At 43.3% G+C, this 13,186-nt stretch overlaps 1 protein-coding gene across 2 annotated transcripts in view; it reads left to right on the top strand.

Moving 5' to 3' along the window:
• Positions 1-4,434: 4,434 nt before the first annotated feature.
• eif2d (eukaryotic translation initiation factor 2D) overlaps positions 4,435-13,186 on the top strand; it is a 42,383-nt gene continuing 33,631 nt past the window's right edge. Inside the window, exons 1-3 of one of the 2 annotated variants that reach the window (XM_078242207.1) lie at positions 4,435-4,639; positions 10,239-10,429; positions 11,334-11,417. In XM_078242207.1, coding sequence (XP_078098333.1) covers positions 4,584-4,639; positions 10,239-10,429; positions 11,334-11,417 — 331 coding nt within the window. In that variant the 5' untranslated portion in view covers positions 4,435-4,583. Of the gene's footprint in view, positions 4,640-10,238; positions 10,430-10,470; positions 11,418-13,186 lie in introns of both variants that reach the window. The other variant, XM_078242208.1, reaches the window with a different exon arrangement.

Raw genomic sequence — 13,186 nt, 5'->3', positions numbered from 1 at the left:
TCCTGTTTGCTTTCCTAATCCCTTGCTGCACGTGCAACATTAACTTTTTTGATTAATTTACCAGACACACACATCCCTCTGAAACACTAAGTTCTGCAATCCCTCTCCATTTAAACAGCATTCCACTGTCTATTCTTCCCACCAAAGTGGACATGTTCACATTTTCTAAAGGAGGCTTTAGACTGCGTCCCCGAGTTCTAGTCCCACTCATTGGAAGGAACACCTTTCTGGTATCCTCCTATCAAATCCCCTCAGGATCTATTTCAATAAGGCCACCTTTCATTCTCCTACAATCCAATGAGTGAAGGCCCAATCTGTTCAACCATTCTTCCCCAGAGTGCCCACTCATTTAACCCATCTATATCTCTTTGTAAGCTGTTTAACCTCCTCTTGACAACTTACTTTCTTACTTATCTTAAAACCATAGGAAAGCTGCAGTACAGAAAGAAGCCATTCAGCCCATTGTGTCTGTGCCAACCAGAAAAAAGAAACTAGTCGCTCATTTTAATCCCATTTTCCAGCATCTGGGTCCATACATAGCCTTGCGGGTTACAGTACGTCAGATGCAGATTGAGGTACCTTTCAAAATGAGTTGCACATTTCAGCCTCAATTTAGGCAGTGAATTCCAGATGTCCACCACCCTCTGGGTGAAAACGATATTCCTCATGCCCCTCGAATCCTTCTACTAATCACTTTAAATCTATGCCCCCCCAGGTAATTGACCCCTCAGCTTGGGGAAACAAGTCTTAACTCTCTACCCTGTCTAGGCTCCTCATTATTGTGTACACCTCAAATAGGCCGCCCTGTAGCCTCCCCTGTGCTAAGGAAAACAACTCTAGCCTATTCAATCTTTCATCATAGCTGCAATTTTCAAGGCCTGGTAACATGCTTATAAATTTCCTTTGCACTTTCTCCAGAGCAATTATGTCCTTCTAGTAATGTGGTGACGAGAACTGTGCACAAAATTCTAGCTGTGACCTAACCAGGATTTTATATAGTTACGCCATTACATCCCTACTTTTGTATTCAATACCTCACCCAATAAAGGAAGGCATTCCTTATGCTTTCTTGTACCACCGTGTCCACTGTCCTGTGTTATGGTTCCGGTCACAAACTTCAAAGTGTTTTATGGAGCCCACCTGGATCATAAGTTTTGCATCTTGAATTTGGCTAGGAAAAGCATGATACGTTTCACTTCAGGTATGATTGAAATGACCCACTAGGGGCGAAGTTTATTTAAGAATATAGTTAACATGTATAGTAAGAAAATTAGCAAGAACTTTTATCAATTACAAACAAGAAATAAACCAACCACTATAATGTATAACCCTTAACAAAAATATCCAAGTGTCTTCCAATCAAATCAAAACCCTTGCCATAGACAAAACCCTTTAAACAGGTTCAATGCAGCAAAATCTACTGCTCACGTGATACTGGAATTGAGCCCTTTGGTTGGAGAATTGAATACTCTCAGTCTTGTAAGTTCTAGTAGTCCTCTTGACAAACCCAGAACAGTTTGAAATCAGAACAGCTTCCCAGAACCCCAGTAGACTCTGGTCAAGCCATCAACAGCAGATTTTCTACTCTAGGAAGGCTTTCTGCTAATCCACAGAATTTCCAAAACCACGGAGAGAGAAATACTTCTTTTCAGCTTGCTGTCCCTTCTAAAACTAAAAACTCAAACCTGCAGCTCAGAACTAAAAATGAAAGAGCTCCTTTCACCTGGCCTGCCAAAGTTTTTCTCCTAACAATGCAGAGTATAAAACAACAACAGGCAGCACGGTGGCACAGTGATTAGCACTGCTGCATGACAGCTTCCAGGACCTGGGTTCGATTCCTGGCTTGGTTCGCTGTCTGTGTGGAGTTTGCACATTGTCCCTGTGTCTGAGTGGGTTTCCTCCCGGTGGTCCAGTTTCCTCCCACACTTCAAAGATGTGCGGGTTGGGTTGATTGGTCATGCTGAATTGTCCATAGTGTCCCAGAATGTGTAGGTTAGAGGGATTAGCAGGGTAAATGTGGGGGTTGAGGAGAAAAGGCCTGGGGTGGGATTGTTGTCAACTCAATAGATTGTGGACTCAATGGGCCGAGTGGCCTCCTTCTGCACTGTAGGGTTTTTATGATTCTATGAACCCAGAGTTAAAATAAACAGACCCCAATTAAGCTATTGAAGTAGCAATAAAAGGACCTCTCGTAGACAACTCGGCAGCAATGAAACCAAATTGAAAAAGATCTGCTTACAACAGGATTTGAAAAAAAAAACTTTCTTAAAGGTACACTAACATCACACCTGCCACCTTCAAGGACCTGTGGACATGTACCTCAAGTTCTTTGATTTCCTCAACCTCTCTCAATATCTTTCCACTTATTGAGTATTTCCTTGCTTTGTTTGCCCTCCTCAAAGGCAGTACCTCACATTTTTCCGGATTGAATTCGATTTGACACGTCTCCACCCATTTAACCAAACCATTGATATCATTCTGAGTTGACAGCTATCTTCTTCACAATCAAGTACACAGCCATTTTGTGTGTGATCTTCAAATTTTCCAATCATGTCTCCCATAATTAAATCTAAATCTTGGTGCCATTGGCAAATTTAGCTCCCTTGATCCAAGTCATTGATGTAGATTGTAAATAGTTGAGGCACCAGCACTGATAGCTGTGGCCCTCCAGTAGTTACAGCTTGCCAACCTGACAAAGACCCTTTTGTCCTCACTCTCTGCTTCCTGTTAGCTAAGCCAATCCTTTATCTGTTCCAATTTATTACCCTCGACACCTGGTCTTATCTTATGTGGTAACCTATGATGTGGCACCTTATTGAATATCAATTGACAATCCCTTTTTTGACTTTACAACACCCACACCCACAGCATAATTTGTTCTGTACACTGTATCTATGCAGGAAATATAAGGGAAAATTCCTATGTAAACTCGTCATGCTGTGATTGCACACTTATACCAGTCTTAACCTGCTCCTGGGCCTGGCGAGACGCGCCATCAATAGGTCCAGGCAGCGGGCGATCAACGGGGCCGTCCACCCCGACTGTCTGCCCCTCTACCGCGGCTACATTCGCGGCCAGGTGTCTCTGGAGAGGGAGCATGCGGTGTCCACGGGCGCGGTTGACGCCTTCCGCGACTGCTGGGCGCCGCAGGGGCTGGGGTGTATTATCGACCCCGATAATCACCTTTTGGTTTGACGTTTTAAGTTTCCTTTCGACTTTGTTTTTGGTTCGGGCTGTTCCTCCCTTCCTTTTGGGGAGCCGCCCCTTTTACTTTGTCCCTAAGTTAATTTGAGTTTGTTTACTTGATTGGTATCGAAAGAAATACCAGTCTTAACCTGCTCCTGGGCCTGGCGAGACGCGCCATCAATAGGTCCAGGCAGCGGGCGATCAACGGGGCCGTCCACCCCGACTGTCTGCCCCTCTACCGCGGCTACATTCGCGGCCAGGTGTCTCTGGAGAGGGAGCATGCGGTGTCCACGGGCGCGGTTGACGCCTTCCGCGACCGCTGGGCGCCGCAGGGGCTGGGGTGTATTATCGACCCCGATAATCACCTTTTGGTTTGATGTTTTAAGTTTCCTTTCGACTTTGTTTTTGGTTCGGGCTGTTCCCCCCTTCCTTTTGGGGAGCTGCCCCTTTTACTTTGTCCCTAAGTTAATTTGAGTTAGTTTATTACGTTGGTACCTTAAAAGAGCTACCAGTCTTAACACTGTAGCCCCTCAGTGGGATTGTTGTTGGTGCAGGCTTGATGGGCTGAATGGCCTCCTACAGCATTGTAGGGATTCAGTCCTAGAAATAATAGAAACCCTACAGTGCAGAAGGAGGCCATTCGGCCCATCGAGTCCACAACGACAACACATTTAGCCCGCTGATCCCTCTAACCGACACATCCCGGGACACTAAGGGTCAATTTAGCATGGCCAATCAACCTAACCTGCACATCTTTCGACTGTGGGAGGAAACTGGAGCATCCGGAGGAAACCCGCGCAAACACGGGGAGAATGTGCAAACTACACACAGACAGTGACCCAAGCTGGGAATTGAACCTGGGTTTCTGGAGCTGTGAGGCAGCTGTGCTAACCACTGCGCCGCCCTAGTTATTCACCCTAGCTATGACTGTAACACTACATTCTGCACCCTCTCCTTTCCTTCTCTTCTATGAATGGTATGTTTTGTCGGTATAGCGTACAAGAAACAATATTTTTCACTGTCACGATAATAAATCAAATCAAATATGATTCTAACGTTTAAATGAATATAATGCTTACTATTCTACATTGAATTGAGTATTGATTGACAGCATTTACCATTGTCAGTAGATTTATCTTTGATGCTTACATTTGGAGAAAAAGTCACACAGTGATTGATGTACAATTGGTCTTGCTGCAGTGCTTGGGGCAGGTAGGAACCTCCAGAGCGGTCACACTGGAAGCGTGTGTTCCACTCGGAACACTGAAGGGGAAACACGCAAGATGGCGGCAGGTGCAGCGGACAGAAGCCGAACAAACATTGAAAAACCATTTGCTCTCTAATTAAACAAGTGGGACGGGCTTTTTGAGAGCCGCCCAACAACACGAAAAGGGGAAATGTTCGCCAAACCTTTTCGCGTCAAGTCCAACACTGCGATCAAAGGGTCGGATAGGTGAGCTCATGGTGTCCGCTCTGTGGTGTGTTCCGCCGGCTCCCTCCCCTGAGGAGACGATGGGCCGCCTTTAGAGGTTAAACATCTTTCTCATTGACAAATAATCGGAATCAATAAACTCCAGCACGTCAGAATGTAATGTTTACGCGTCAGTGTCACGGTGATTTGAGCTAATTAAACTGCAGTCTGTACACAGTCTCACTCTCCCTTTGGCAGGCCTCAGATTATCAGCAGAAAGTTGTTGCTGTGTCTTTTTCCCTCCCTGTCCAGCACCACAGCTTATTATTATTTTCAATCTAATATTTTACTCGACCTTCCAGGAACTGGTGAAGTCAGTCCTAATCCCAGGGGCAGAAAACTTGCTTTTAAATAATGCATTTCACAACCGCAGAGGTTATAGCCAATGAAGCACTTTTGAAGAGTAGGAAAGGCAAAAGTGTGTTCACTTTATCATAGAATCCCCGACAGTGCAGAAGGAGGCCATTTAGCCTATTGAATCTGCACTGACCCTCCAACAGAGTATCTACCCAGGCCTTGTCCTCATAGTCCCACGTGTTTATCCCCTAATCCACACATCCTGGGCCACTAAAGGGCAATTTATCATGGCCAATCCAGCTAACGTACACATCTTTGGACTGTGGGAGGAAACTGGAGCACCTGGATGATGCAAACATGGGGAGAATGTGCAGATTCCACATAGTCACCTAAGTTTGAATTGAATCCAGCCAGGTCCCTGATGCCGTGAAGCAGTAGTGCTAACCACAATGCTGCTGTGAAAATCACCCTGCTTGGTCTGCACCTTGTGGTACCTACAGTATACCCACCATTATCGCTATCTAAGAGACCAAATATGCATATGACTCTGGGGTTGATTTGTTTCAGGCTTGCTGAATCCAAAATGAAAACAAGAAGTGCTGGAAGTACTCAGTAGGTCTGACAGCATCTATGGAGAGAGAAGTAGAGCTAACGTTTCAAGTCCAATATTCTTTTGAACTGCAAGTTTCTGAAGAAGTAATATTGTGCTCAAGATGTTAACTCTGTTTCCCTCTCCACAGAGAATGCCAGACTTGCTGAATTCTTCCAGCACTTTTTGTTTCAGCTCTCCAGTATCCACAGTGCTTTGCTTTTAGTTTAGTTGCCAAATGCAAAACCAGACCAAGATGGAAGATGTACGTGGCAAAATGCTGGGAGGAGGGGGAGGAAATGTGTGTAAATTATTTTTACTTAACTTTAGATGGGTGTGGGGGGGGTGGGAGAGACTACCCGTAGTCTATCTTGACAGATGGAGACAGACTAATTATAAATATTTTCAGTTTAAGTTCTCAGTTTAACAAAATTATTTTGTTCCTGTGTCAGGGGAATGGACAATGTGTACAATGGATCAGTTCTAGCCATATTTTCAAAAAAAAGTTTTTGCTGTACTGTCTGCTCTCAAATTTGCATCCCAGTTAGGTCAAAGATTGCGTGGTGACTAGACAATCTCTTTGAAGTGATCGTGATATACACCCAAAAGACTGGTGTAGACAGAGGATAGGCTGGAGAGAGGGTAGAGACAAATTCACTGTTACTGATGTTCAAGTCATATACTTGGAGTTTGATGATTAATTTTATCACTTTCACACCTTTTGTCGACAATTCTTTCAGCATTAAAGGTATTGCTCGCCCTCCAGTTTAAATCCGTGAACTTTTGAAGTTGACACAAGAATCATTTTACTCATGGAGATCATTGGGATCCAATAGGAAAGATTGTTATATCCAAATGTATTAGATTATCAGGCTGTTTGCGAGATATGCTCCAAGGGGGGATAATTTAACTGATTGTGGATTTAATCAGTCTTTATGGAAACTCTTCCTTGCATGAATTTAACTTAAAATTATGGCATATACTCAGAGTCATAACATTAAAATCATAACTTGGGTTTTGATGTCCAAAATGTTTCTGATGAAAATGAATTGCATAATAAAATGCACAACCAGTGCTAAAATGGTCTCCCTTTTTAAAATTCACTCTTTGGTTTCTGGTTTGCATTCAATCTACTTCTGGGTGGCTTGTTCTGTAAAAGCAACTGTGGAGTCCAAAATTAGAAGGATGGCAAACTGTTCTCAGACCTTAAAGTTCTGCAAGGACTCCTTTTGTGTGGTTTTTGAAATCAAGTATTACCTTCAGGGATTGCAAGACTGTGTTTTAGATACATAGAAAATAGGTGTAGGAGTAGGCCATTCGGCCCTTTGAGCCTGCACCACCATTCAATATGATCTTGCACTTTCAGTATCCCGCTCCCGCTTTCTCTCCATACCCCTTGATCCTTTTAGCCGCAAGGGCCATGTCCAGCTTCCTCTTGAACATATCTAATGAAGTGGCCCCAACGGCTTTCCGTGGCAGAGAATTCCACAGGTTCATAACTCTGAGTGAAGAAGTTCGTCCTCATCTCAGCCCTGAATGGCTTACTCCTTATTAGAAACATAGAAAAACTACAGCACAATACAGGCCCTTCAGCCCATAAAGTTGTGCCGAACATGTCCCTACCTTAGCGATTACTAGGCTTACCTATAACCCTCTATCTTACTAAGTTCCATGTACTTATCTAAAAGTCTCTTAAAAGACCCTATCGAATCCGCCTCCACCACCGTTGCTGGCCATTCCACACATCCACCACCCTCTGAGTGAAAAACTTACCCCTGACATCTCCTCTGTAACTACTCCCCAGCACCTTAAACCTGTGTCCTCTTATGGCAACCATTTCAGCCCTGGGAAAAAGCCTCTGACTATTCTTAGACTGGGACCCCTGGTCTGGACTTCCCCAACATCGGGAACGTTCTTCCCACATCTAGCCTGTCCAACCACATCAGGATTTTATATGTTTCTATGAGATCCCCTCTCATTCTTCTAAATCTCAGTGAGTACAAACCCAGTCAATCCAGTCTCTCTTCATTTGTCAGTCCTGCCATTCTGGGAATCAGTCGCTGGACTCCCTGTATAGCAAGAATGTCCTTCCTCAGACTCGTAGACCAAAACTGCACACAATACTCAATATGTGGCCTCACCAAGTCCCTGCATAACTGCAGCAAGACATTTCTACTCATATACTCAAATCCTCTTGCTATGAAGGCCAGCATGCTATTAGCTTTCCTCACCATCTGCTGTACCTGCATGCCAACCTTCAGTGACTGTTCCACCATGACGTCCAGGTCAAGTTACACTTCCCTTTTTCCTAAACTGCCACCATTCAGATAATCATCCTTCCTGTTTTTGCCACCAAAGTGGATAACTTCACATTTATCTGAATTATATTGCATTTGTCAAGTATTTGCCCACTCAGTCAGCATGTCCAAGTCACCCTGCAGCCTCTTAACACCCTCCTCACAGCATACACTGCCACCCAGCATAGTGTCATCTGAAAATTTGGAGACATTGCATTCAATTCCTTCATCCAAATCATTAATGCATATTGTGAACAGCTGGGTTCCCAGAACTGAACCTTGTGGTACCCCACTAGTCACTGCCTGCCACTCTGAAAAGGACTTGTTTATTTCCACTCTCTGTTTCCTGTCTGCCAACCAGTTCTCTATCCAAGTCAATACATTACCCCCAATACCATGAGCTTTAATATTTCTCTCTAATCACTTGTGTGGGACCTTGTCAAAAGCCTTTCAAAAGTCCAGGTACACAACATCCACTGGTTTACCCTTGTCCACTCTACTGGTTACATCCTCACAAAATTCCAGAAGATTTGTCAAGTGCGATTTCCCTTTAGTGAATCCATGCTGACTTGGACCGATCCTGTCACCGCTTTCCAAATGCTCAGTTATTACATCCTTAATAATTGACTCTAGCATTTTCCCCACCACCCAGGCTAACTGGTCTATAATTCCCCGTTTTCTCACCCTCCTTTTTTAAAAAGTAAGGTTACATTACTCTCCAATCCATTGGAACTCTTTCAGGGTCTATAGAATGCTGGAAGTGATCACCAATGTGTCCACTATTTCTAGGGCCACTTTCTTAAGTACTCTGGGATGGAGAGCATCAGGCCCTGGGGACTTATTAGGTTTTAATCCCAGCAATTTCTCCGATACAATTTCCTGACTAATAAGGATTTCCTTTAGTTCCTCCTTCATGCTAGACCCTCTGTCCCCTCATATTTCTGCAAGGTTATTTGTTTTCTCCTTAGTGAAGACAGATCCAAAGTATTTGTTCAGCTGGTCAGCCATCTCTTTGTTGCCCATTATGAATTTGCCTGATTCTAATTGTAAGGGACCTACATTTGTCTTCACCAGTCTTTTTCTCTTCACATATCTATAGAAGCTTTTGCAGTCAGTTTTTATGTTTTCTGCAAGCTTACTGTCATACTCTTATTTTCCCCTTCTGAATTAAATTTGTCCTCTTCTGCTGGATTTTAAATTTCTCCCAGTCCTCAGGTTTGCTGCTTTTTCTGGCTAATTTACACGCCTCCTCTTTGGCTTTAACACTATCCCTGATTTCACTTGTTAACCATGGTTGAGTCACCTTCCCCGTTTTACTCTTATGTTAGACAGGGATGTACAGTTGTCAAAGTTCATCCATGTGTTCTTTAAATGTTTGCCATTGCCTATCCACTGTCAACCCCTTAAGTACGGCACGGTAGCACAGTGGTTAGCACTGCTGCTTCACAGCTCCAGGGTCCTGGGTTCGATTCCCGGCTCGGGTCACTGTCTGTGTGGAGTTTGCACATTCTCCTCGTGTCTGCGTGGGTTTCCTCCGGGTGCTCCGGTTTCCTCCCACACTCCAAAGATGTGCGGGTTAGGTTGATTGGCCAGGTTAAAAATTGCCCCTTAGAGTCCTGAGATGCGTAGGTTGGAGGGATTAGCGGGTAAATATGTGGGGGTAGGGCCTGGGTGGGATTGTGGTCGGTGCAGACTCGATGGGCCGAATGGCCTCCTTCTGCACTGTAGGGTTTCTACCCTTTGCCAGCTTATCCTAGCACATCTCATACCGTCAAAGTTAGCCTTCCTTAAGTTCAGGACCTTAGTCTCAGACTTAACTATGTCACTCTCCATCTTAATGAAGAATTATATTACGGTCACTCTCCCCCAAAGGATCTTGCACCACAAGGTTAATCCTTTCAAATGGATTGTTTATCATTACTGACAATGCTATAGAAGTTAGTGCGTGAAGCAGCTTTAAAATTACAGAGGAATGGGAATTTGTCAGCAAGTAAACCTATTTATTTTGAAGTACTGCATTTGACAATGCTGTGCTACAGAGTCCAGCTACTGTATCCCAGCCACACTGACCTGCAAATCCCTGACTGCAGTACGAAAGTGATCTTTCATATATTGGACTGTCGAGTGAAATATAAACATCAGACTACCATAATGTTTGAAAAAAGCTTTGCTTAGAGAAAGTGAAAACTGGTTGGAACGAACCAGTGCCAAATCAATTCTGTAAGTCCAGAGAACAAGAACATTCAGTCTCATTCCACTGTGTACAATGTAAATACACACTAAGAGATTTGAAAGTAGAAACCCAAACATGGATTGATTGTAGTGAGAATCAATGTGTTGGTAAAACTAAAGAATTATTATTTTAAGCAACCAACCCAAATTGCTTTTCATTCCCCAGGAGGAAGCTCAGGGCTGACTTACAGTCAGCCTTCCCTTCTTTATCTGGTAAGGAACTGTCACAACTCATACCGACCAAGGAGGAGCTGAATGTGGTGAAAATGTATTTGCACAAAGGAGAAGCAGTGACTGCCTATGTTTTGAATAAGAACCCCGCCTTTTTTGAACTGAACAAGATAATTTATCCAACAGGTGTGTGTGTTTTATTTAAAAACTGTGTTTTCTGATTACAGCAATTTCATAAAAGGAGAAGTTAGGCCTGCAGGTTGGGTGGATTGGCCATGGTAAATTGCCCATTAGTGACCCAAGATGTGTAGAAGGACAATGTCAGCAAACCTATGGGATCACCAACATCTGGAAGTTCCTCTCCAAGTCAGTCACTATTCCTTCACTGTTGCTGGGTCAAACTCCTGGAACTCCCTCCCTAACAGCACTGGGTGTACCTACATCACATGGACTGTAGCGGTTCAAGAATCACCACCACCTCGAGGGCAATTAAGGATGGGCAATAAATGCTGGCCTAGCAGCAAAGCCCACATCCCTTGAATGAATTAAAAAATAAACTTGATGTCATACCTGAATCTGTCAAATTGAATTTTGTGCACTTGTTTTACTGTATTCTGAACTCAAATCTCCATCTCCAAAGTAATGGGCCATTGATGCTCTGTTCCACAGTGTCATCTACCTGAGCTAAATGGCAATTTAGCATGGCCAATCAACTAACCTGCACATCTTTGGACTCTGGGAGGAAACTGGAGCACCCGGAGGAAACCCATGCATACATGAGGAGAACGTGCAAACTCCACTCAGGCAGTCATAAAGACCTCAACATTCAGTCTGATTTCAGCATCAGGTCTGAGTGAATTGTTCCCGTTTGAATGGAGCATCCAGTGAATACAATGGAGGGGGTGTCATGGTGACTGTGGGGGCTACTTTAAGATGGACGACTGCCATTATACATCTTTCTGGAGAGAGACTAGTAACAGGCAGCTAATTTGATACCGCGCATGTTACTTTATTGCTCAAACTCAGAATTCCTTTCTCCCCATGTCTTTTGTGTTTAGTAGTTTGATATCTTTTTATTTCTATTGCACAGTGTATACCCTCTGGTCTTACCCAGATCTGCTCCCTGCATTCACAACATGGCCTGCTGTACTAACAAAACTCGCTGGAGGAGCAGGTGAGGCATCTGAAAGCCAAAGGCACAAAAACATATCATAAAGAGAAAAATTTTAAATGATTTCAGCCTATGTAATAGTTCACATTTTGTGGAAGAATATTTTCTGTTCCTATAGTTACTTGAGTGTGAGCCGTTCAGCTAAACTTGAGGTGGGGACTAAATAGTAAAATTTAAGAAAGTATTCTGTAATCCTGAATGCCACGTAATTCTCAAGATTTTCCAAATCACTGCTTTGCCAGAGCACGTTCATCTTTTCTGTCAATTGTTTTCTGTTTTTCCTCTCATTGTGCAATTTGTGACTTTCTTTAATGTTCATCTGTGGAGCAGTCGTCACAAGTCCTTATTGAGTGTATTTATTAGGGTACAGTTTTAGGAAAATAAACAGAATAATCCAATTTCATGGAAGACAGAAGAGTCCTTATAGGAAGAAAGCACCTTTTTATGTTTTAACAACAAATGATATAGCATTTTTAACTTAAAACGTTGCAAGGTGATTCTCGAGCATTGTAGAAGCAAGACTGAGACACAAAGAGATATTAGGTCAGGTGACCAAAAGCTTGGTCAAAGAGCTAAATTTTAAGGAGTATCTTAGAGGAGGAAAGCAAGATGTAGAGAGTTCGTAGCATGTCAGCTACGCCTCTCATCAACTTTTACAGATGCACTATAGAAAGCATTCTTTCTGGTTTATCACAGCTTGGTATGGCTCCTGCTCTGCCCTAGACCACAAGAAACTACAAAAGGTTGTGAATGTAGCCCAATCCATCACGCAAACCAGCCTCCCATTCATTGACTCTGCCTGCACTTTCCCACTGCCTTGGCAAAGCAGCCAGCATGATCAAGGACCCCACGCACCCCGGACATTCTCTCTTCCACCTTCATCCTTCAGGAAAAAGATACAAAAGTCTGAGGTCACGTACCAACCGACTCAAGAACGGTTTCTTCCCTACTGCTGTCAGACTTTTGAATGGACTTACCTTGCATTAAGTTGATCTTTCTCTACACCCTAGCTATGACTGTAACACTACATTCTGCACTCTCTCATTTCCTTCTTTATGAACGGTATGCTTTGTCTGTCTAGCACGCAAGAAACAATACTTTTCACTGTATGTTAATACATGTGACAGTAATAAATCAAATCAAAGATAGCGAGTCAGAGAGGTGTAGGAAAAATAGTCCAGAACTTGGGGCCTAGACACCTGAGCCACCAGTGGTGGAGAGATTAAAATCAGGGATGCATAAGAGACCAAGAATTAGAGGGGCACGGTTGAGGGGCTGGAGGAGTTGCAAGAGATAGAGAAGGGCAAGACCGTAGAGGGATTTGAAAACAAGGATGAGAATTTTAAAATCAAGGCGTTGCTTGACTGGGAGTTCAGTGAACACGGGTGATAGGGGAACAGTGAATTCAGACATGGGCAGCAAATTCAAGCCTGCTTTTCTTTCAAATCAAAGTTTCAATTGAAGTATTCAAGGATCTATTTTGGATAAAATTATTTGTCATGGCTATAGTAGTTTTCAAAAAGTTTGACTTGCCTTTTCTCAAGGGATAATGTACTTATGTACTCAATGGTCACTACAGATTGCCAATGCGCCATCACTATGTAGCAAGCTCTGTCAGTCGCTGACTGAAGACTGCACGTTCCTTTGCCTTATCCATCCCGTTGTATAACATCTCATCATCTATGATGCAATATAATTACACTTATTTAAATGAGTGTAATTAGACTGTCCAAACCATTCATTCTACTCGTGTGAGTTAGGGTTTGTTTAGT

The sequence above is a fragment of the Mustelus asterias genome, chromosome 25 (genome assembly GCF_964213995.1).
Source record: "Mustelus asterias chromosome 25, sMusAst1.hap1.1, whole genome shotgun sequence".
Classification (NCBI taxonomy): domain Eukaryota; kingdom Metazoa; phylum Chordata; class Chondrichthyes; order Carcharhiniformes; family Triakidae; genus Mustelus; species Mustelus asterias.
This window is presented reverse-complemented; position numbering and strand designations above follow the sequence as displayed.